Source organism: Stereum hirsutum (genome assembly GCF_000264905.1).
Source record: "Stereum hirsutum FP-91666 SS1 unplaced genomic scaffold STEHIscaffold_8, whole genome shotgun sequence".
Taxonomy (NCBI): domain Eukaryota; kingdom Fungi; phylum Basidiomycota; class Agaricomycetes; order Russulales; family Stereaceae; genus Stereum; species Stereum hirsutum.
In genome coordinates this window covers 1,994,381-2,014,904 of record NW_006763138.1, presented here as the reverse complement: position 1 = coordinate 2,014,904, position 20,524 = coordinate 1,994,381, and the positions used below count along the sequence as shown (strand labels likewise).

General features: G+C 48.7%; 3 protein-coding genes across 3 annotated transcripts; all 3 read left to right on the top strand.

Moving 5' to 3' along the window:
- Window positions 1–739: 739 nt before the first annotated feature.
- On the top strand, window positions 740–1,896 carry STEHIDRAFT_169228 (uncharacterized protein; the record flags this gene model as incomplete). Its single annotated transcript, XM_007305096.1, has 3 exons — window positions 740–1,040; window positions 1,164–1,300; window positions 1,366–1,896. The coding sequence occupies exons 1-3, from the start codon at window positions 956–958 to the stop codon at window positions 1,894–1,896; spliced, it is 753 nt and encodes a 250-aa protein (XP_007305158.1). The 5' UTR covers window positions 740–955.
- Window positions 1,897–2,796: 900 nt separating this feature from the next.
- STEHIDRAFT_58595 (uncharacterized protein) lies at window positions 2,797–3,267 on the top strand (the record flags this gene model as incomplete). Its single annotated transcript, XM_007304559.1, has 1 exon — window positions 2,797–3,267. The coding sequence occupies one exon, from the start codon at window positions 2,797–2,799 to the stop codon at window positions 3,265–3,267; it is 471 nt and encodes a 156-aa protein (XP_007304621.1).
- Window positions 3,268–4,846: 1,579 nt separating this feature from the next.
- Window positions 4,847–20,251, top strand: STEHIDRAFT_58237 (cytochrome P450; the record flags this gene model as incomplete). The annotated part of the gene is made up of 12 exons (XM_007304537.1): window positions 4,847–5,051; window positions 5,121–5,250; window positions 18,421–18,609; window positions 18,672–18,820; window positions 18,894–19,012; window positions 19,079–19,187; window positions 19,250–19,263; window positions 19,326–19,572; window positions 19,649–19,673; window positions 19,752–19,878; window positions 19,935–20,089; window positions 20,158–20,251. 12 exons carry the CDS (start codon window positions 4,847–4,849, stop codon window positions 20,249–20,251), a joined length of 1,563 nt encoding a protein of 520 aa, XP_007304599.1.
- Between the last annotated feature and the right edge of the window lie 273 nt (window positions 20,252–20,524).

Here is a 20,524-nt window from a genome sequence, read left to right as displayed (position 1 = left end):
CGGAGGCTGATGAAAGAATATGGACCCGAACGAATGATAATACTTGGACTAGACTTTACAGTCCTCCAAAGGAAGATCTATATATTTTACTTTGATGACAATATTGCGGCGGTGAAAGCCAGCCTTTGGAGTGCTCAACTTGGTGCGCCAGAGATAAACAATTGAGCTCGATATGGAGCTCGCTATAGTTAAACTTTAGAGGTTCGTTGATTAGCCAGCCAATCAGAGCGTGCCACGTGGCTGATTTACTCTAAAGTTGAACTATAGCGAGCTCCATATCGAGCTCGATTGTTTATCTTTGGTGCACCAAATCGAGCACTCCAAAGGCTGGCATTCACTGCCGCAATATTGTGATCAAAATAAAATATATAGCTCTTCCTTTGGAGGGCTGTAAAGTCTAGTCCAAATATCATTATTCGTTCGGGTCCATATTCCTTCATCAGCCTCCGACATGGGAAGCTCTGAAGCAAAATCCAAAGCAAAACTATAGATTACACATCAAACTACGCTAAATATGGTATTTAGATGACTGCATTTTTCCCTCTATGTATAAAATATAGATTTCGCAATAGAAATGCCTTTAGCGTGCTCTAAATAGTGGTTCCCCCGCCGTGTTTGTTGACGGCAGCGCCAAACGATGCGCGTGACGTCATATGCTAGCGTCCCGTTCTCTGACTCTCGGCTAATTCCGTCTTGCTCTTACCTCTCGACCAACTCTCGCCTCTACTATCGAAAGCTTCGATGTTCTCAGTTCTCAGCAGGCTTGCTAGCGTGTTCTACTACATAGGTGGCTACTAGAGCTCTCGGCGGATACTACTCATGAACCTCTTCAGTATCATAGAAGATCAGTGCACGGCACCTGAACTAAAGTTTGGTCGGTGCAGGTCGAATGCATTGCCTTTCATAGCGCAGACACTCGAGATCAGGATATACGAGACCTGCAGCATGATAAGGCATGTCACCAAGTACATCGAGAATTACTTTTACTATTTTGAGAGAGTCCTGGGAGCGCCATGACACGCTGTTCGGGGCATGCCTTGGTAAGTTTATCGAAACCGAATATCACTTGAACGTCCAATCATGAAGAGCCTTTTTTTGCTTCGTTAATCTGCACCGTTCTCTCAGCTTCATGATGCTCAATATTCTCGTCATTTGCGCTATAGCCTGCATCTATGATCGCGCGAATGCCCCGCCCCAGCCTCCCCCGAGTGCAACCGAGCATAAGCGAACAGGAACAGATGCCAAGAGCATATCCGGTCTGTACGAGATGAGCATTTTGCATGTAGCTGTGTGGACTAGGGTGAGTACCCATCACCGTAGTATTTCTCTGCTGTTCATGACATGTAGTCAATTGTGGCCATACAGGTGTCGTACTGGATGTTAGCGGCACGCGAAATTGTCACCCTCGTCGCTTTACACCTCGCACACTCAAAATTCGACCCGAACGGAATACCGATGCAGGATATTGGCGTGATCACACCCACCTTCGTCGTCGGAACCTGCCTCGTCCTCATAGGAGCCTCCATTCGCTTCGTTTGCTTCCACAAGCTGGGCGTCCACTACGCATTCAAACTCTCTCTACGCTCGGACCACAAACTCGTCCGCACATGGCCCTACTCCATAGTACGCCACCCCGCATACGCTGGTGGCCAGATGCTCCTCCTCGGTGGACTGTTGACGTTGATGGGGAGTGGGTCATGGTGGTACAGCGGAGCGGGATATACGACGAAGATGGGAACGGTGCTAGGCGGGAGTTATGCTATGTCGGTGATGGTTCTGGGATATGCGTCGGTGCGAGGGGCGAAGGAGGACGTGTATTTGAAGAGCGAGTTCGGGGAGGAATGGGACCGGTGGGCGAGAGACGTTCCGTATAGGTATATTCCTTTTGTCGTTTAAATTCTTGAGTTCGTGTGTGGCCGCTACTCCGTGTGGTATGTTCACTCTCTCCGGAAATTCGATTCAGGCGCATTCAGTATTCCAGCTGTTTTCAGAATTGTAGTCGCATCTATGTAGGATTTTCGTTGATGGAGCTTGGCCCCACTCGGAGCCTCACCCGGTGCTTCCGATAGGCTCGCCATAGGCTGGGCCAGAGCACTCTTGTATGCCTTAGCAAGCCCTTAGAGTGTAAGTCCCGATAAATATGTCTCAATGCCTGTGTTGCTATTATGAGGGCAGGTGTGGCCCTTCGTAGGAACGTAAGCATCGGCGCTTGCGTCCTGAAACGGTAGCTGGTTGCGTCAGAAGCTCCGACCGCTCCATCGAACAAAAAAGCGGGCGCGACTACGATTCTGAAAACAGCTGTCATAGAATGCACCATCACTCCTGCTTTAGGAGGGATATGCTGTCATTGCGTTGTTCGGGTCTTAGCCGAATCATTAATTCATCACTGTAATAGATCCCCCCTAGTCAACGGTAAAGAATGCTCTTATAACGAAGGCGTTCACCGTTTGACGTTCGGAACCCTACCGCCAGCAATAATGTTACTCAAAGTCTTCCTCATCTTTGTAACAGCGTTGATCTACAATCATACATATACCCCACCACAGTCTCCTCCGACTGCAAGCGAGCACAAACGAACGGGGACGAATGTCCGGAGTCTCTATGGTTTTTACGAAATGGCCATCGTGCACGTCACTACCTGGACCAGAGTGAGTCCTTCGTCATACGCACATCGACGGCACTCTGTTATTTCTTCGAAATAAGTACTCAAGCAATGCGCTGCACGCACAGATATCGTACTGGATGTTAGCTGCATCCGAAGCCATTGCCATCGCATCTTGCTATACGGATCCAGGCATGAAAACGACACGCCCGTCACCCTCATCCTTGGAAGACATCGCCACGATCACGCCTACATTCATCCTCGGTATGGCTCTCATCCTAGCTGGAGCCTCCATCCGCTTCCTATGCTTCCGTGAGATGGGCGTCCACTTCACGTTCCAGATCTCTCTCCGGGAGAAACACAAGCTTGTGCGAACGGGCCCCTACTCCATCGTTCGTCACCCAGCATACACGGGAGGCCATATGACTATATTAGGTGGACTGTTGACGTTGACGGGTCATGGGTCGTGGCTCTACTGTGGGGCGGGATATTCGGAGAAGATAGGGAGGGTGTTGTGTGGTAATTATTGTGCGTCTGTGATGGTTTTGGCATATGCGCTTCTAAGGGGGGCGAAGGAGGACGTGTATTTGAGGAGAGAGTTTGAGGAGGAGTGGGAGGAGTGGGCTAGAGATGTCCCGTATATGTATATTCCGTTTGTGGTTTAGATCATGGAAGTCGAGTCAGTAGATGTGGTTCGCTGTTTCGGGTATACGTTCTTCTTCTTCTTCATTCTCAATTGATTTTTAGTGCGTTGAGAGCGACGACAGAAATGTAAATGTACATAGAGAGTTACTTTACTTGTCTAATGACGATCGTGACGAGGCTTTAGGTCTCCAGATGGACAACATTTCTCCGTTTCATCAATGATATAAGTGATTGTCGCGAAAGGGCCCCACTATCTGTCGCTCTTCCGTGGTCCCCTTCCTGGCCCTTTTTTTCATATTCAATGTTGTACGCATTCGTTTCTCGACAAGAAGGCTCAGATCATATTTAGGACAAACTTCACAAACTTCTCTTCGACACTCCTGATGGCACGCCACCAACAGCATCAATTATCTATAGATTCGGTCTTCGGCCAAGCTCCACCTAACGATGGAAGGAACGTGAAGGAATTTGCTCCCGAGGGCCACCGTAAGCGGAGTGTGATGCTCAGTGGTAGACATTGTCATTATGAGTGTGGAACGCGAGGGGCGATGGAATATCAGCTGAGAGTGCGAAATCGTTTACTATTTCCGTCGTCCCATAAAAATCAAAACCCATCTGAGGAACGTACTCTATGAGATCAAGGGTTCATTCACGTACCGTTATGGACACAGTCTCACTTTACAAAGGGTGAACCTCAAAACAAACCCTACTACAACAGCCTTCGCGTGTGAGAGCACACAGGCATACGGGGACCCAATGTCAGTGCACATACAGATTTCGCATGTCCGTGGCAGAAACGGACGTACTTGTGGTAGCGTGTATGGTCCAAACATTTTTTCCTACACCCATATATCCTAAATAGGAACAGAAGGAGACATCACGACCGTGCATTTTTCGCAAAAATAGATCGAAGGTAATATTGACGGAGATTCGGATGATTTCCCTTTCGAGCCAGTATGTCCTCTCTTCCATCTCCGTGCTCTTTCGTCAACCCCCTAACTTGTGATTGACAGTCCTACCCCTTTCGTCTCCGCGCATGCTCTATGGAAAGCCGACTGATACTCTCTGGGAACGAGTGTGTGAGGCCATTTTTCAGAGATCCTTGTGCTCCACACTGGATTGGCTCCGCATTAATTCTCGTATCTTCGACTGTCGCCGCCCCGTGGTGCTGTCTCTTCCGGGTAGTGATGTCTACATCCACACTGTATCCCATCCTCGGAATTCGTTCTACATGCATGCCCGTACATCAAGACATGAGTTCTATCGGCAAATTGCAGGGCTCGGCAGTGACGTTGGCACACCAATACACATCGTCTTCATCTCCTCGGATAATGACGCCATGTAGCGTATGATATGCCCCATGAGATCCAGTTCCCACTTCAAAGGTACGTGGAGTCTCACTCAGAGTTGAAACCACCCTATTTTAAGCCAATATTTCGCAGGTGTTCGTCATGCCATCTGACCTCTTTGCAGTATACTACCGTGTTTGGTACCCGTTGAAGCCGACTGTTTTTAATGGCCAGCCTGCTAGATGATCAGAGGCTGACCTCGTATCCAACAGTCTAGCTACACTCTCGATCTTCGTCCTCAACGAGAACGATGGAGTCACGATCGACTGTTTTATTCTTCATCCTATCCATCTGCATTCTTCTATATGTGCGGGCTCTCCTTCGCCGAAGGCAAAACTTCTCCGGACTTCCCTACCATCCAGGACCCAAACCTCGTCTTATCATAGGAAATCTCCTTGATCTACCGACGAAGGAGCCGTACAAGGAGTATAGTAAATGGTCTACATTGTACGGCAGTACGTTTATTCAAAACATATCTCTTCGCATTGTTCTGACTCGCACGAGTGCCTTGCATCTCACTGTAGGTGATGTGGTGTCATTTCACGTGCCTGGCTCACACACTGTCATCGTCAACTCCGCAAAGGCGGCCAAAGCGCTGTTCGAGAAACGATCTGCGATATACTCGGACCGATCATACTTCAAGATGGTATACCTGTTCGTAAATGACTCCCTAGATTTATATCATGACAGATGATTGCTCATGTACGGATACGCTTGGGTAGGATGGGATGGGATTTCAATATCGCTCTAATGGGATACTCCGATTCCGGTAGTTCACAAAGTTACGTGGCGAAGTCGCGTGCGTCTGCCACAAGTCGCGTTCAAGGTACTTGTGGCAGGCCACGCGATTTTGCCACGCTACATGTGTTGAGCCAAGTAACTTGGGCGACAATTGAACATGCCGCACACCCAACGCGCCCGTGCAGGGCACTTGTGAGGCGTGCAGGAGTGGAAACACCCTTTCCTTCATCTCTCTGATCATGAACGGGTTGCTCATCATGGCGGGAGAATTGTGCTGAACAGTACAACATTTCCAAGCGATCTCCGTTGTCTCGGAAGATGCTGAAACACACTTTCGGGGGTTAGACAAAGTCAAACTCATGGTTTTTCCCATGGTGACACATAAATATGACTGCTATTCGGTCTGAACTTGGCCCCTGCCAGTAGAAGGAGTAGTTCAAGGTGGGCAAGGCAATGTTTCTCAATATCCATCGTCGAGGGTGGTCCCTTTACGGAGTCTTCCCGCACGCCACACCAGGACCTTGGTTAAGAGTTTCACGGTCGGACATTTTTCATAGCATCTGGGTGTTGTGTAAACTCCGATTTTATGGTATTCTCTTTCATGATACCTCTGCCATAGACTGCTGAAAAAAACTCCGGGGCTTCATACTTACTTTTAAGCATTCGGTCTCCAGAATACTACGGAGCCTGAGGCACGGACAAGCTTGTGGGAGTCAGTGGCAATGTATGCAATTGAGGCTCTACTATGCTACCCCTTCTCTTCTTTCTTCCTCTCTGAGTCAGTAGGGAGAGCTAAATGTATATAGGTAATACTTCCGATGTCCCAATGTCATGCATGTCATGGCTCTGCTGCACTTGCTCTGCACGCGGAAATTGCACGTAACTTGTGTACACTTTTTTCGACCTTTTCGAACTCGCGTGTACCTTAGACAAAGTACCTTGTGCATTTTTCCGACTTGCAATAAAGCATTTCCGCTGTGACCAAGACATTTCCTTTGTTATGGTAAGGAGCCCGCACATCACACCACTTGTGTTTGCCCAGCTGTGGGCTTTGGGCCACAGTGGCACTGGACTACTTGGTTGTGAGCATCTCAAGATCGAGGCACCCAGCTCAAATGTTTATCGAGTCATTTTAGCAACAAAGTAGTCGTATATTTCCAGACCTACATATCAAATATGTTAGACAATAAATTAAATGGAAGTCTTTGCCCGCTTGCTCCTTCGCTTCCCATCCTCTCCTCCGTTTGAGGTAACATCCTGCACACCCTCATCCACGGCCTTTCCCCGCTTCTTTACTGGACGCGGTTTCGGTCGTCTCCCATCCTGACTCACAGGTATAACAATCTCCACCGTCCCACCAGTCAGCCCTGTAGCTCCTGTAGGTGCCACAGGCCACACATAGGGTGGCCCCTCGCCTGGGTCAATCGTGACAACACGAAAGCTCCGCGGGAGCGCTTGTTTTCCATCGAATTTTATGATCCTCTCGATAGAAGTCGTAGTTCGTCGAATGCGGCCATCATTCCGTATATCGGCGATCGTCTCGCCCTGCATTCCTCCGAAAGCAAGCTCCGCTGGTAACCACTGCCTCCGCAACCTCCCAGCACGCCACAGCCGCCATATCTCGTCGTCGTCTTTTGCGGTGCGATGAAGGTAAGTCCGAACGATGATGAGTTGGAATAAAATGAGGCCGGGTCCATTGAGTACATCCCGTAAGGAATCGCCGTCGAGTCCGATGCGCCTCAAATACACCTGTATGTTCTGAAGAACGTTATTAACCAGACTCGTGTCGCCAGGAAGTGCATCGACAGCATAGTGGGTAATGAACATGGCCGAACGGGTGCGGCGACCCCGGTTCTGTGTCCACTCTGTCCAGAGCTGCATGACTGGATGATCTCGCTCCCTAGTGATGATCTGGGTGACAGAGAGAGCTCCGTCACGCAAGGCAGTCTCGATGGCCGCATTACGATAGCCTCGATCACCGGCATCTTCTTGGAGGCAGATGGGCCACTTGATCTTGCCGTACTAACATTGTTAGGATATTAGACGAGAGACCATGAAATGAAACAGTGATGAGCATAACTACCTTGATGCGATGAGGAGCTTTCCTCACCGCCAGTAGTGCTGCCATACAGCGCTCAACTGGTCTTTGGAATCGCAAAGTCGCGGGTTTCCATATGCCCTTTGGTCCGTAGTCGTTCCCGTCAAACCATTCCAGGTTCGCCATTCGGCCTGACAGCGAGAATATATGTGCAGCATAGAGGGGCCCCTCTGGAAGTGTGGGGAATGGTACGTAGGACCCGACACTGAGCATACTAGGTATCAGTATCCTATGTGACAACATTGCGAACTTTGAAAACCGGCTGACTTACTAACTATCGTCCCATAGTTCAATATTTGGATCACACGCTGGGCAACGCCAATGCTCATCACTCTCGTCGTCAGCATCAAGGCCAAATTGAAGGCGAACGCATGCGGTATGAGAGCGCAAGCCGCAGTGCCAACATTTGATGACTGACTCTGCTGCTTTTGTGGACGGTTCGATGGCCTCGGACTTGCGACAACCAATGCATTGAATAAATAGCGGCATAGTAGGAGAGGGAGGGCGAGATTTTGTAACTGAAGACTCGGATTGACTAGGGTGCAGTGAAGCACTGAGTGATGGAGACGATGGACGGGATGGATCAGGATTGTCAATGGCGTCATCGATGAATTCGGTTACTGCCTTGTCGTCGGGAATGGAATGAGGTGCGGACTGGGTGATAGCTTGGTGCTCGGCGGCTTGGTTGTCGGCAGGTTGACCTTCTGAGTTTGAGTCCGAACCATGGACAATAATTGCAGCATCTGGATCGTTAGGATGCGGAGCAAATGTCGCCTCTATATGTGCTACAGAGCGTATGGATACCTAATGTAGAGAATTTTTGATGTTAGTCATAGCACAGAAGTTGTGATAAAGCCCAAGCAGCCGTGTCACACATACCTTGGTCTCCGACGCTCGACGATAAACAAACATCACGTTCCCGCCGTGAGCAGTTTCCAAAACGCTCAAATCATCCGACACATGAACGTATGCTCCACCCTTATCTATGTCATCGTAAAGGTAGCATGACCCCGAAACATTGAGGTATGCGATCCAGTGACCGGCGCCACCCGGCTGGTGGCGAACACATCCAACAACTTCGTAGTCGATCCTGGTACTATCCTCAGCAACGGAGGGATGCGCAGCGAGAGAGAATCGAGATGAAAGTCTGACAGCACGATCTGCTTCGAGATTACTAGGATTTGCCCTGTTCTGATCGGTAGTGAGGATACGAAGGACGTGTGGCCAGGATGTGCGGATCGCCACAATTGAAGCTGGAAGGGAACACGATGATTGTTGGCAGAGAGTCGGCGGGAGACGATGCAGAATGGTGGTTCCGTTGTGTGAGTTACCGAGGAGGCTCCGAGGAGGCGAGTAGTCGAGATACTGTGCAATAGTGGGATTGACAACATTAAGTCTTGACCTTAACGTATCCGCGTCGTGAACAATGATCGAAATAGTAGGATTTGCTTTGCTAGTTGCAGGTTTTTCGAACGTATGGCCTGCATTACATTGGTACTGGTGGTAGTAGACAACACCAATCGTCTCCTGAGCCGCCAAATCCAGTCCGTCCTGCATCAAAACAAATATAGTCAGCTACTGGCGATAGTGGGTTAAGCAAGTCGTATTGGAGACGAACATGAGTAAGCTTTTGAGGCCATTGGACCGCACTACCATATTTCCCGTAAGCACCAATATCCCACCTGTCGAAGATTAAACTCCGAACAAGATCCTGCCCACGTTCCAATATCTCCGCTCCCTCGCTCTGCTTCTTGTACTTGCGACCTTTCCCTGAAATCCATTCGACCCGCTCATTGAAATGTTGTAGAACACGATGAAGAGGAGGAGCGTCGACAGGAGTGGACGAAATGGAGCCTTTAATCCCAGAAGCAGCTACAAGTGCATGTCGATCTTGATGAGAAAGACCGGAAAAGGCTTGGAATAAAACCTCGAGAGGTGCGTCCCAAAAACAGGAATTTGGAGCAGCCCATTTGTAACCGACAAGATGACGGGAAGGTACTACATTGCCGGAGATTGTTTCAGAAGATTTTGATGTTGCTTTTGGGGTTTCGACTTTTGTAGTAGAAGGCTGAATCGGCACGCCTGGGGACACAACTGATTAAGCACTGTCGGTTACTAGCGCTCTTACACACTATTCAAATAGGACAATTATAACATACCTACGACGGAAGACTTCTTATTGGGTCCCTTTCTTTTTGATGACTGGTTCGGAGGAGCTGTGTATAAATAGAATTGTGAGGATCATAAGATATGAATGAGATTAACAACGCATAGAATCAGCAGTCACCAGTGCGAGAGTGACGACCTATTCAAACTAGAGACTGACCTTTCACCACCGCTTTAGACTTGGCAGCAGACGCAGCGGCAAGAGCATCTTGGGTATCGGGCGCACGGCCGTCGTTTATATTCAGTTTCTTGGCCCTACGAGGGCGCGGGTCGCGTGGTGGCGGAGCCTTGAACACACCGGCTAACATATTGAAACCAACATTTGGATCGTTAGAATTAAGCGCAAATAGATATAGAATATATAGCCAAGGGAGGTTTTACCTTGTATTGCATTATAGCGACTCTCAAGCTCGCGGACATTCAGAACTATTCCCTCTATCCCAGGGATCGCGTCAAAGTCCGTCCCAGCCGAACGATGAAGCAACGAGTGACGGGATTCGACGGGGTTTGAAGTCTTAGGCACCTCCGAACGAACACTACGGTCACCTCGCTGGCATGCAGGAAAGAGCATCGACGAGGGGGCCGGCTTCATCCACCAATCTGACCAGCCTTCAAGATTTGGGAACAGAGTTCGAATCTCTCTCCATGCCTCGTGGTATTCCGACAAGGACGTAGACTCGGAAATGAGTCGACGAGTTAGACGATCAAAGATTGGGTGCATTGACTTTGGGACAAGTGCTGCGGTGTCTCGTACACGAAGAACGGAGCGCTGCCAGTGGGTGCGACAACCTCCTTGAGCCTCCATCGCCTTCTCAACAAAGTTCTTACGCTCCGATGATTGAGTTTCGGGTGAGAGACGATCGAAAGACGGGATTAGGCTTGTCATGAGGTCGGCATATTCTTCGGCATGAGCATTGCGTTGAGCAAGCGAAAAATCCATTACCTGTGGTCGGTGAACGTACGTGAGTCCAGTGTATAATTGGCAAGGAAATTGGTACCACTAAACACTTACATTGAATAGATATTTCCCCTGGAACCGATGTTCGCCAGCAATATCATAGATCGACCGGAAGAGGTGTCGGAAATGGGGACGGAAGTGACCAGTGTCGAGTTTGTGAATCCAGGTGATCAATACAGGGACCCAAGCTTGAAGAACAATATTGTAGACGCAGGAGACCAAGCAGTTACCGACACGAAAATAAGTATGATCTCCATCGGTTACGCCACCATGTCGAGTGGCACCTGGACCGTCCCCCGAGCCTGCCAGATCCTCAGCAATCCAGTCCTCAACTGACTCCTCGAGCATACGCCGCATGAACGACGTTTGGATGGAGAAATACGTCGGAGTGCCCAGGCTCGAACCGGCGAAGATATTCTCGCCAAAACTATTAACGAGGTCCGCCGTTCCCTTCAGAAACGCCAGCCCACCACCAGCGGCATTGGTCTGAGGACGAAGACCCTGTCTGATTCTACTCTGTTCCACATGATAACGCGCAGAGCGAGGATCCGCAAGAGTCGAAGATATCTGGGAAAGAGGAATGGAGTCGGGACGCGCCACACCAGTTCGAAGTTGAAAAGTCGATAGGTCTCGGTGAGAAGCGACCTGTGTGTCCAAGGCCGTACGTGCAGCAAGAGAGAGGGATCTTCCTGGCGGTGGACGAACGTGTGCATGTTCTCCAACATGGTCCCAGAAGTACCATAGTTCGCCGGTAGAGGGGTCGGTCTTGGAGTAATGGTAAGTGCGTGCGGTGCACTGCTGATGAATATGCTCGGTTGCGTCACAGCGAGGATTCCGGCAATTGAATTTGAGCTGGTCGCTGGGGGCGTCCTTCGTCTTCGGTCGAGTAACGTGTCCGCATTTTGGGCAGACGATCGCACCATAGCAGACACGCATCTCCACCTTCATACCCTCATACTGGACAGGACCATTCGAGCGCCACGGTTGCTGCGAGCGTTTCCATTCGTCCTTGTTCTCGTATTGATGAAGTTCCGAAGCAGGTATAGCGCGTCGCATGAAACCATGTGGCCAGTCCATTTCTGCATCACATATACAGATGAGATCAAGTCCAAAGTTTAGAGTTTAGACAACAAACCTTCGGGAGTATAGCCAAACCTATTTACACCGGAAAGAACGGACGATGCAACAGGCGCTACGCCGGCAGGCGATTGATACTGATTGATTGATGGTAAATTCGTCGGTGGCGCACCGCCGCCGTGAGCAAAGGAATGCCCTAATGGGGGGGCGGGTACATTCCAGTATGTGGGAGGGTACGGCGGATAAAATGGCGAGAAGTAAGAAGGCATGGAAAAGAATGATCCTGGATGATGGGCAGCCGGATGATAGTGTGGCGCAAATGGAACGGGTGTATGTGGGAAAGCTGGACCGCCGACATGCGGAGGAATATGGTATTCGAAGTTTTGGGTGCCGTATGGGAGCGGACAGGCCGGCGCTTGAACATCATAGATAGGCTTCTTCATGGGCTGTGGAAAGGAACGGGTGGCGGGGTATTGGGAAGGCGTCTCGTTCGAATACATCTCATGATTGGTTTCGGTTTCTCGTTTTGGGAATGTAGCGCTTGGAGGTTCGGAAGGATATGGAGCCTCAAAATGCGCTCGTTGAGAAAATCGACTATTAGAAGCGACAGAGAAGTTCTTGGATGGCGCAGAAAGCGAATCCTGTGATCTTGCAGTGGCCGTCTGGGCTGCCGAGGAATGAGAAACAGACACCCGTGGGGCTGAACTTGGCCAAGTCGATGCATCTGCTGGGGGGACTATGTGCGTATGAGCGGATGATGGGTATGCAGTGGCAGAATTCGTAGACGGCGAATGATGTGGATACAGGGAGGGTGGGACGGTGTTCGTAGGCAGAGAAGGCGGCGCCGACGAGTATTTGGGTACAGTATTTTGAGGTTCAGTATAGGCGGTTGGTGGGTATGCAGGTTGCGGGTTGCTCGTAAAATATTGGGGATATGCGGGAGGAAGGTTAGAAGGCGGTGGGTAATTCGGTGGTGGATCTGAGAAGTCGATCATCAGTGACGATTCCAAACAGGGAAAGCGCAGAGCTCACAATCCGGCTGCTGACGCAGATCTATCGGTGTATAGGGAACATCACTCGGCACGGTGTCTGTATTTGTGGAAGTAAGTATCATCAGAACAAAGAATTGCCGTTTGAAGTGGTGAACGTGTAAATCTCACGATGATTTCGGTTCTCCGGCGCTGAGAATGTCGGGGCGTAACGAGCGGGATTAAGGTTGGAAGGTCCACGGGGACCTGTCCAAGGCGGCGCTGGTGGTAGGCCTGAGGTATCCATTGATAGAAGACGGAAGTACGCAGCAGAATTGAACGAGAAAGCTCGATGTCCTGCCTCACACAGAAAAAAGACAAGCCCGCTTTCGCCGGCGGGCAGAAAAATCTGCAGTTGGGACAACAAATGTAATCATGCTTATTCTGCTGTGGCCAAGAGGCTGTGGGAAATCGTGCAACCCAATCTCCGGTGCTCAGCCCGATCCACGATCAGAAGAGATCAACAAGGCGGATCGGGAAATGTAAGTTTTGCTTCCGTTGAGCCTCACTTGTAGCTGCACGCTAGTTCGGAAGACTCACAGGTAACAGACTTCACGTTCCATGTTGATTTTTACACGCTCACATGCAGTGAATTTCAAATTAGAATCAAAGTAGATTTCCGGCAGCAAGAAGCCAGAGGAAAGCTTTCTTGCACACATGGACGAGATCTGGGAGGAAAACAAGCAGAAGCTCCGAGCGTGCAGTGGAGAATTTTGATGACAGCAAGGGAGCTGATGCAAAAATAGCAACATAAACGCTACTGAGAGTCTAGCGCAGTATTAAACATCGCTAAAGTCGTGGAAGACAGAGTCAAACAGCCAGATGGAGGTTGGATGGAGGCGAAGTCGACGTGAAGACCGGTGGCGATGACGTATACGTAGTGTTTCTGCAGGAACGGCAGAAAAGTAGACGTTGCTGCAGAAACACTACGTCATCGCTGAGCAAGTCCAATGGTCACGAGGGAAACTCACTTATCGTTAGTGACTGAGGCGTCCGATCCGTAGGAGAGATGAACTTGATGCACCTCCGCCGGTGCATCACATTCGCGTCCAAACAGGCAGATAGGAATGCTATATTCGAACGATGAGGATACCGGAATTCAAATTGGAACGAGACAGCGGGACCAATCAAAAGACCTCCGAGAGCAGTCCAGCAAGCTCCTGAGGCAAGTGACGAGGCTTTGCCATAACAAAAACCCAAAGGGTGGTATGACAGCGTCAAGCAACCAAGAGAAAGATGATTACTAGACTCAAGCACACCAGAGTGTAACAAAAAACATGTGGTACAAACTCAGAACCGCAGGCAAGGAACCGAGAGCCTGGCTTGATGAGTTCGCCAACTCCGAGAGACGGAAACACAGGCCAACGTAGTAACTATGAAGAGAGCGGGGTTGTACAAAGCATTTTACAGGATGCGTGTGCTGTAAATCCATGAATATAACCAGGAAGGGTTGAGGAGCGCAACGTCGTGCCAGGAGAAACTTACACGGGAACCATGCGCCTTTGTTCAAGCGTGTGACACGTTCTCGGAGTTAGCCGGCCTTCATTTGGCGGGGGAAAAAGTGCGCCACAAGTGCCGCACAAGTAACATTATTTGCACTCCTCCGATTCCTGGCGAGCTCATCGTCGTATTATACATCAGCACTTCCGTCCAGATGCCGTTACTGAATATCACCCATTGCTGTCCACTCGAGTCAGGACGGTCCTGAAGACCCTCCTTGATCAGCCTGGGGAACCATATGATCAGCTGCGAGAGTAAGTCACATTTTCTCTTTCTTTCTGTTGGAGGGAGTCGGTTTTCTAATGCGATGACACTGGTATTTATCCGTTCGATTCTAGTTATGCGGGCTCCTTACCACTGAAGCTTGCATACGATCTTGACGTGATGAACAAAAACCATCCGCTGATTGCACGTGTGGAGAAGGCCGTCGCAATGCTCGCTGGTGTACTTTATCCTGGCGCTCGTCTGGTGAACTCTTTCCCCCTGTGTGAGTCATTTGCCTTGCTCTATGACCACCATTTTCTTTCACAATTACTTTCAATGCAAAATTAATCATGCTGATTAAGAGGAAAATTCATAGTAAATCGATTCCCTGAGGTGGTCCCCGGTATCAGCAGCTTCAAACGTGAAGCGAGAGAGTGCAAGGTACTGACAGACGAGATTCAGGGCGGGCCATTCAACGAAATCAAAGAAAAAATGGTGAGAACGTGTCACTGAAGGATCATTGGTTGCGTCTGATATTTTGATATCCAATAAGGCCAAGAATCCAACAGAGAAGCACCCCTCATTACTTGCCAAAATACTTCGACGAAACTCTCGTGACGGGGGAGGCGAGTTGGGGGAATATGTGATTCGAAGATCTATGGCGACAGTACATATCGGTGCGAAGTTATTGATCTTTACCACGAATATAATGGTGTTCTCAACATGTATGTTCCAACACAACAGGCGCTTCAGACACTGTAAAATCGATTTGCTCATTGGCATTTATTTCATGGCGCTAACCTTCTGCGATACATGTAGTCTATGTCTGCAGCGACTACTGGTATACTGGCTTTGCTTCTTAATCCATCCGTGCAATCTCGAGGTCAAGAGCAAATTGACATCGTGGTTGGCAGGCGACGTCTCCCTAGTTTTTCTGATAGGGACCAGCTGCCTTATATCACAGCCATATGCAGGGAGATCATGCGATGGAAGTTGGTTCTTCCACTTGGTGTCTACCATGCGTCAACGGAAGATGATGTTTACGGCGGCTACTTTATTCCAAAGGGTAATTCCCTCTTGTTCTCTCTATATATTGCTAATCTCTCAACTTTCATGGGCTTCTTTGACATAACAAAGGCTCGACTGTTATTGGGAACGCGTGGTCTGTATCTCTGTATTTCTGTGGCTCAAAATCTTACAATAGCTTACGGTGCTTTTTAGGGCCATTCTTCACGACCCCGAGATTTATCCCGATCCCGATAGCTTCAATCCGGACCGTTTTATCACAAGCGAAGGTATGCTTTCAGAAGACGATGTTTTATACTCTTTCGGGTTCGGGAGAAGGTATGCATTTCTATTCCCGAGTGAATAAATCAAAGCCCAGAATACTACCTTCCCTTATCATACCATTTTAACTTTAGACTATGCCCTGGGCGACACTTTGCCAATGACTCCTTGTGGATTACCATAGCCTCCATCCTTGCTGTGCTCAACGTTGTACCTGCAAGAGATCCAAAAGGGAAAAACTTAGACGTCACGCCGGAATATGTCGATAGTTTCGTCAGGTATGGCATGAACTATGTTAATATCTCACTCAAATGTTGTTGACTTGTTTCCAGTCATCCATTGCCATTCAGATGCTCGATGTATCCAAGGGATGCAGAGGCGGAAGTGTTGATTAGGTCGGATGATCAGGGATAGTACGATTGAATCCGTACAAAGTTCAAAAAGAGACTACTAGTGTGAGTAGCTGAACTCAAATCAAGTGCTGAACATGACTGATATAGAAACTAGCAACGGAAGAGTTAAAACGCTGTGAGATTCTGGATAAGCCAATTCGGATTCTCCTGCTTTATTTGCTCGGTGAGACACCGACGGCTTTGTGATCAGCACAAACACGTCCTTCCGAAAGATACCTTTACATGCCATGATATGAGATATTGATGTCCTTTACTGAGCGCGATACTCGGGAAAGAAAATCTCCAGTGTTCTAGATCAACAATATTGCACCATCTGAAATATCGACGTCCGGAGCAAAAGGTAGGCAATGTGTGAGAGGCCGATGTCTGCAAATGGCATTCATTATTCAACAGAGTTCTCTGCCAAGCACCACTATAGACCATTCAGAGTATGATTTGTTACGTTGCACAAAAATGCGCATTCCTTCCGCCAATGCTCACTCCGATTCCAATTGGGCTCAACTAGCATAGAGAATTCCATTCGCTGCTCATCAACCACTTCTTTTTTTCAAGTGCCATCCTATGCTCACTTCGCAAAACAGTGTACATTTGCGATTTATGCGCCCCAGGTGCTCCCGGATATTACCTAGCACAAGCGGACTGATACGGATGCCATAAAAATATCCAGTCTGCCCAAGATGCGCATTGTGCGTGCCGCTGCATGTCCTCATGTAGTGTTTATATTCTGTCCAAAACGCGCACTGAAGCAATAGCGGGGCGTACAGGACACGGAAATCACCACTCTCGTCGAATACAACACAAATAGAATACCCTTTCAGTATATTTGCGCTGGCATTACCCCAAGAATGACCCTCGCCACCGTTCTTGTCGTCTCTGGTGCTCCCACCATCTTCATTTGCTTCCACGATCCCTGCGCCAAAACTGCTCATACTTATAGTACTCAGACCCCAAACACAACAGCATGGGGCCCGGCGCCTTCGTACGTCACTCCCACATATACGAGCCACTTCATACGCCTCGGTGGACTGCTGACGCTGATCAGTAGGAGGCTGTAGTGGTACAGGTACAACGTGGCGAGCTATAAGACGTGGTCTAAGGGACGGTGCTGTGAGTTCTGGTTTCAAGGTTCATTATTTTGCTGCTTCTAGATGACGCACGATGCTCCATGAACGAGATCTCACTCCACAAACATGAGCTCTTAAATAAACCCTACCATAATAGCCGTTGCGTGTGGCCACACAAGCAAAATGGACCAAAAGGCGAAGCGCACACAAGATCAACACGGCCATCACACGGGAAAAGGCACTGATGGTCGCGTATATAGTTCGAAGTTTTGCTTCCATGCGTCTTTATCCTGAACAAGAGAATGAAAAGGAACACCGACCGTGTATTTGCCACAAATATAGATAGAAGTCGACGTTGAAGACGTTGTAAGGCTTCGAGCGATTCGACAACATATCTTCTCTTGGACCATTCCGCCACCTGCTTCAATGTCCGCGGCTTATGGTATACGATTCAGTGTACCAAGGGAATGACTGGTGCAGCTATTATACATACGTCGTTTGTTATTGGGCGGTTCGAGTCTCTAATTCTCGTATTGCACCCTTCGGGATTGGCCCCTAAGGTTCTTTCACACTCGGATAATCATCTGATGGGCAATGCTTCTTAATCGCCGCTGCATCCCAAGAAAATGCGATAATCTCTCGGTATGACATAGTCATTTGGAGCGGTCCGCATTCGAGTATGTACATACGAGGTATGGGACCAGTATCTTCCTAAACTTTCCTAAGTCCCGCTACATTCTCTCAGAGCTACAGCCATCTGCAACGATACAGCACCATCCCAGAAACAGAACGCTATATCCCCGAGATGCATACGGCCATGGCTATGGCAGATATCGAAAATGACATTCTCCTCATCATCCTTTTTTTCTTTATCTTCCTTGGGCTACACAAATTCCTTCGCTCTCCCCGCCCGTCCTCTAGCACTCCATATCCTCCAGGCCCAAAACCTCGCCCTATCTTTGGGAATATATTCGATGTCCCCAAGGAAAGTGCGTATCTTGCCTTTGCACAATGGTCACGAAAATACAACAGTAGGCCAAGCCCATAATGTCCTCAACGTGATGTGGTCTTTTGATTTCCTTGGTCATAATGTTCTAGGCGATATCGTCTCTTACCATGTCGCAGGCTCGCACACAGTGGTTCTCAACTCAGCTAAAGCAGTAAAAGCGTTATTAGAACAAAGATCGTCTATTTACTCCGACAGGCCCCACAACGAGATGATGTATCTGTACGTTTCACTACTTCGATCCTCTGATTCTTCTCAATACTCAACGTCATTCCTCTTCAGCACTGGCTGGGATTACAACTTCGGATTCATGCCCTACTCCAATGCCTGGCGCGCTCATCGTCGTGTCATCCATCAACATTTCCGACCGGAAGCAATAGGGAACTATCATTCTCTCTTAATATCTCGAAGCAAACGCCTCCTGCACGATCTCCTCGAAGAACCGAATAATGCTGTCGAGCACCTAAAGCAGTCTGTATCTAGACCATATGCATGTAATGCTGAGTTTCATAATTCTTTTTATTTCGATGTAGTCACGCTGGATCACTTCCTCTGAAGCTTGCCTACGATCATGAGGTGGACGCCACCGGAGATCCTCTCATCCACAAAGTCGAGGAGGCAATGACTGTACTCGCTCAGATTATGATTCCAGGCAAATTCCTCGTGAATTCTTTTCCATGCTGTGAGTTATTTGTCTGTCGCATAGAGAATACTTTCGTCAACAATGACATACACTTATATTTTCTATCTTGCAGTGAGTCGCTTGCCGGAATGGGTCCCCGGTATCTCCGCGTTTAAACACTACGCCAGGCACTGTAATAGTCTCAACGACGCCATTAGAAACGAACTCTTCGATAAGACGAAGAGAGAAATGGTTCGTTCTTCATATTCTTTTTGCCTATACTTATGACTGCTACTAACCCATCTATCACTGAAACAGGCCACTGGGTCTCCTCCTTGCTCGCTTCTCGCAAAGGTTCTACACAAGAATAGCCAAGGGGATCTCGGCGAGTACGTGATCAAGCGGACCTTTGCGACAATCCATATTGGTACGTCTTGATGTCAGTATACGTTGTCGAGTGGTCTGATCAAGGTATCTTGTGATATACAGCGGCGGCAGATACAGTGAGTATTCGTTCATATCATTTTTGTACACGAAATACGCAACTGATATCAATGCAACTCAGTCCATGGCGACTCTCACCGGTGCCGCCGTCGCTCTTGTTCGCCATCCCGAAGTCCAAACGCGTGCCCAAACTGAGATCGATCTCGTTGTTGGTAGAGAAAGGCTCCCAGATTTCTCGGACAAGGACAACCTGCCGTACGTTTCCGCAATCTGCAGGGAGGTTATGCGCTGGAGACCAGTCACCCCGTTAGCTGTTAGTCACGCTTCCACGAAGGACGACGTGTACGCAGGGTATTTCATCCCCAAAGGTATACGTTCTATCTGATACGGGAATAATTATTTTTGACTTTCGTGCAAATACTTACTTTTACTTTCTCAATCTAGGTTCGACCGTCGTCGGAAATGCTTGGTGCGTCCGAAATACTCGCGTCATCCCTGATATGTTATTCATCTTCTGTCCAAGACGTTTTGACCCTCGTTTTTGTAGGGCTATACTCCATGACCCAGATTTCTACCCGGAGCCTGAGCGCTTCAACCCAGAGAGATTCATGAATGCTGAAGGTACACTCAACGAAGACGAGGTACTGGCGTCATTTGGATACGGTAGAAGGCGAGTCCAATACAGACCTGTCACCTCTCAACGGCTATCGGAGGAGTCTATCTCATCCAGCCGCTAAACAGGATATGCCCGGGTCGATACCTTGCGAACACCACCTTATGGTTAAGTATCGCTTCGATTTTATCTGTATTTGACATTATCAAGTCGAAGGACGTGAAGGGAAACGAAGTCGAAGTGACGACAGAATGGGTAGACAGCGGTATTAGGTGCGTAGGGTTTATTCAGTTTTTATGTTTGATACTTGACTGGACTGAATCTCTGATATGTTTGCTAGCCATCCAATGCCGTTCGAATGCACTGTACGTCCACGGGATGAGAAAGCAGTGGAGTTGATAAGAGCATTACATGCGAACGAGTCCGTTGTGTGAAGAGGGGCTTCAACCCGGAGAATAGGATGTCCAAAAGTCCAGTAGGTCTACCATGGTTTTGACTAGCTCAGACTCAGAGCTGACCATATTCATCTCGTAGTTTAACTCTATGCTCCTCGTTTAGCCCTGAAACTAAGAATGTGCTACATGTAGACCATGCGGCGCGCATGTGTCCTACCAAATTACACCAAACGCTATCCGTTTTATCTGTTACAAGCTCGACACCACCCCGATTTGCGGCTTTCTACCGCTTCACCGAGAGCGAAAAGAGCC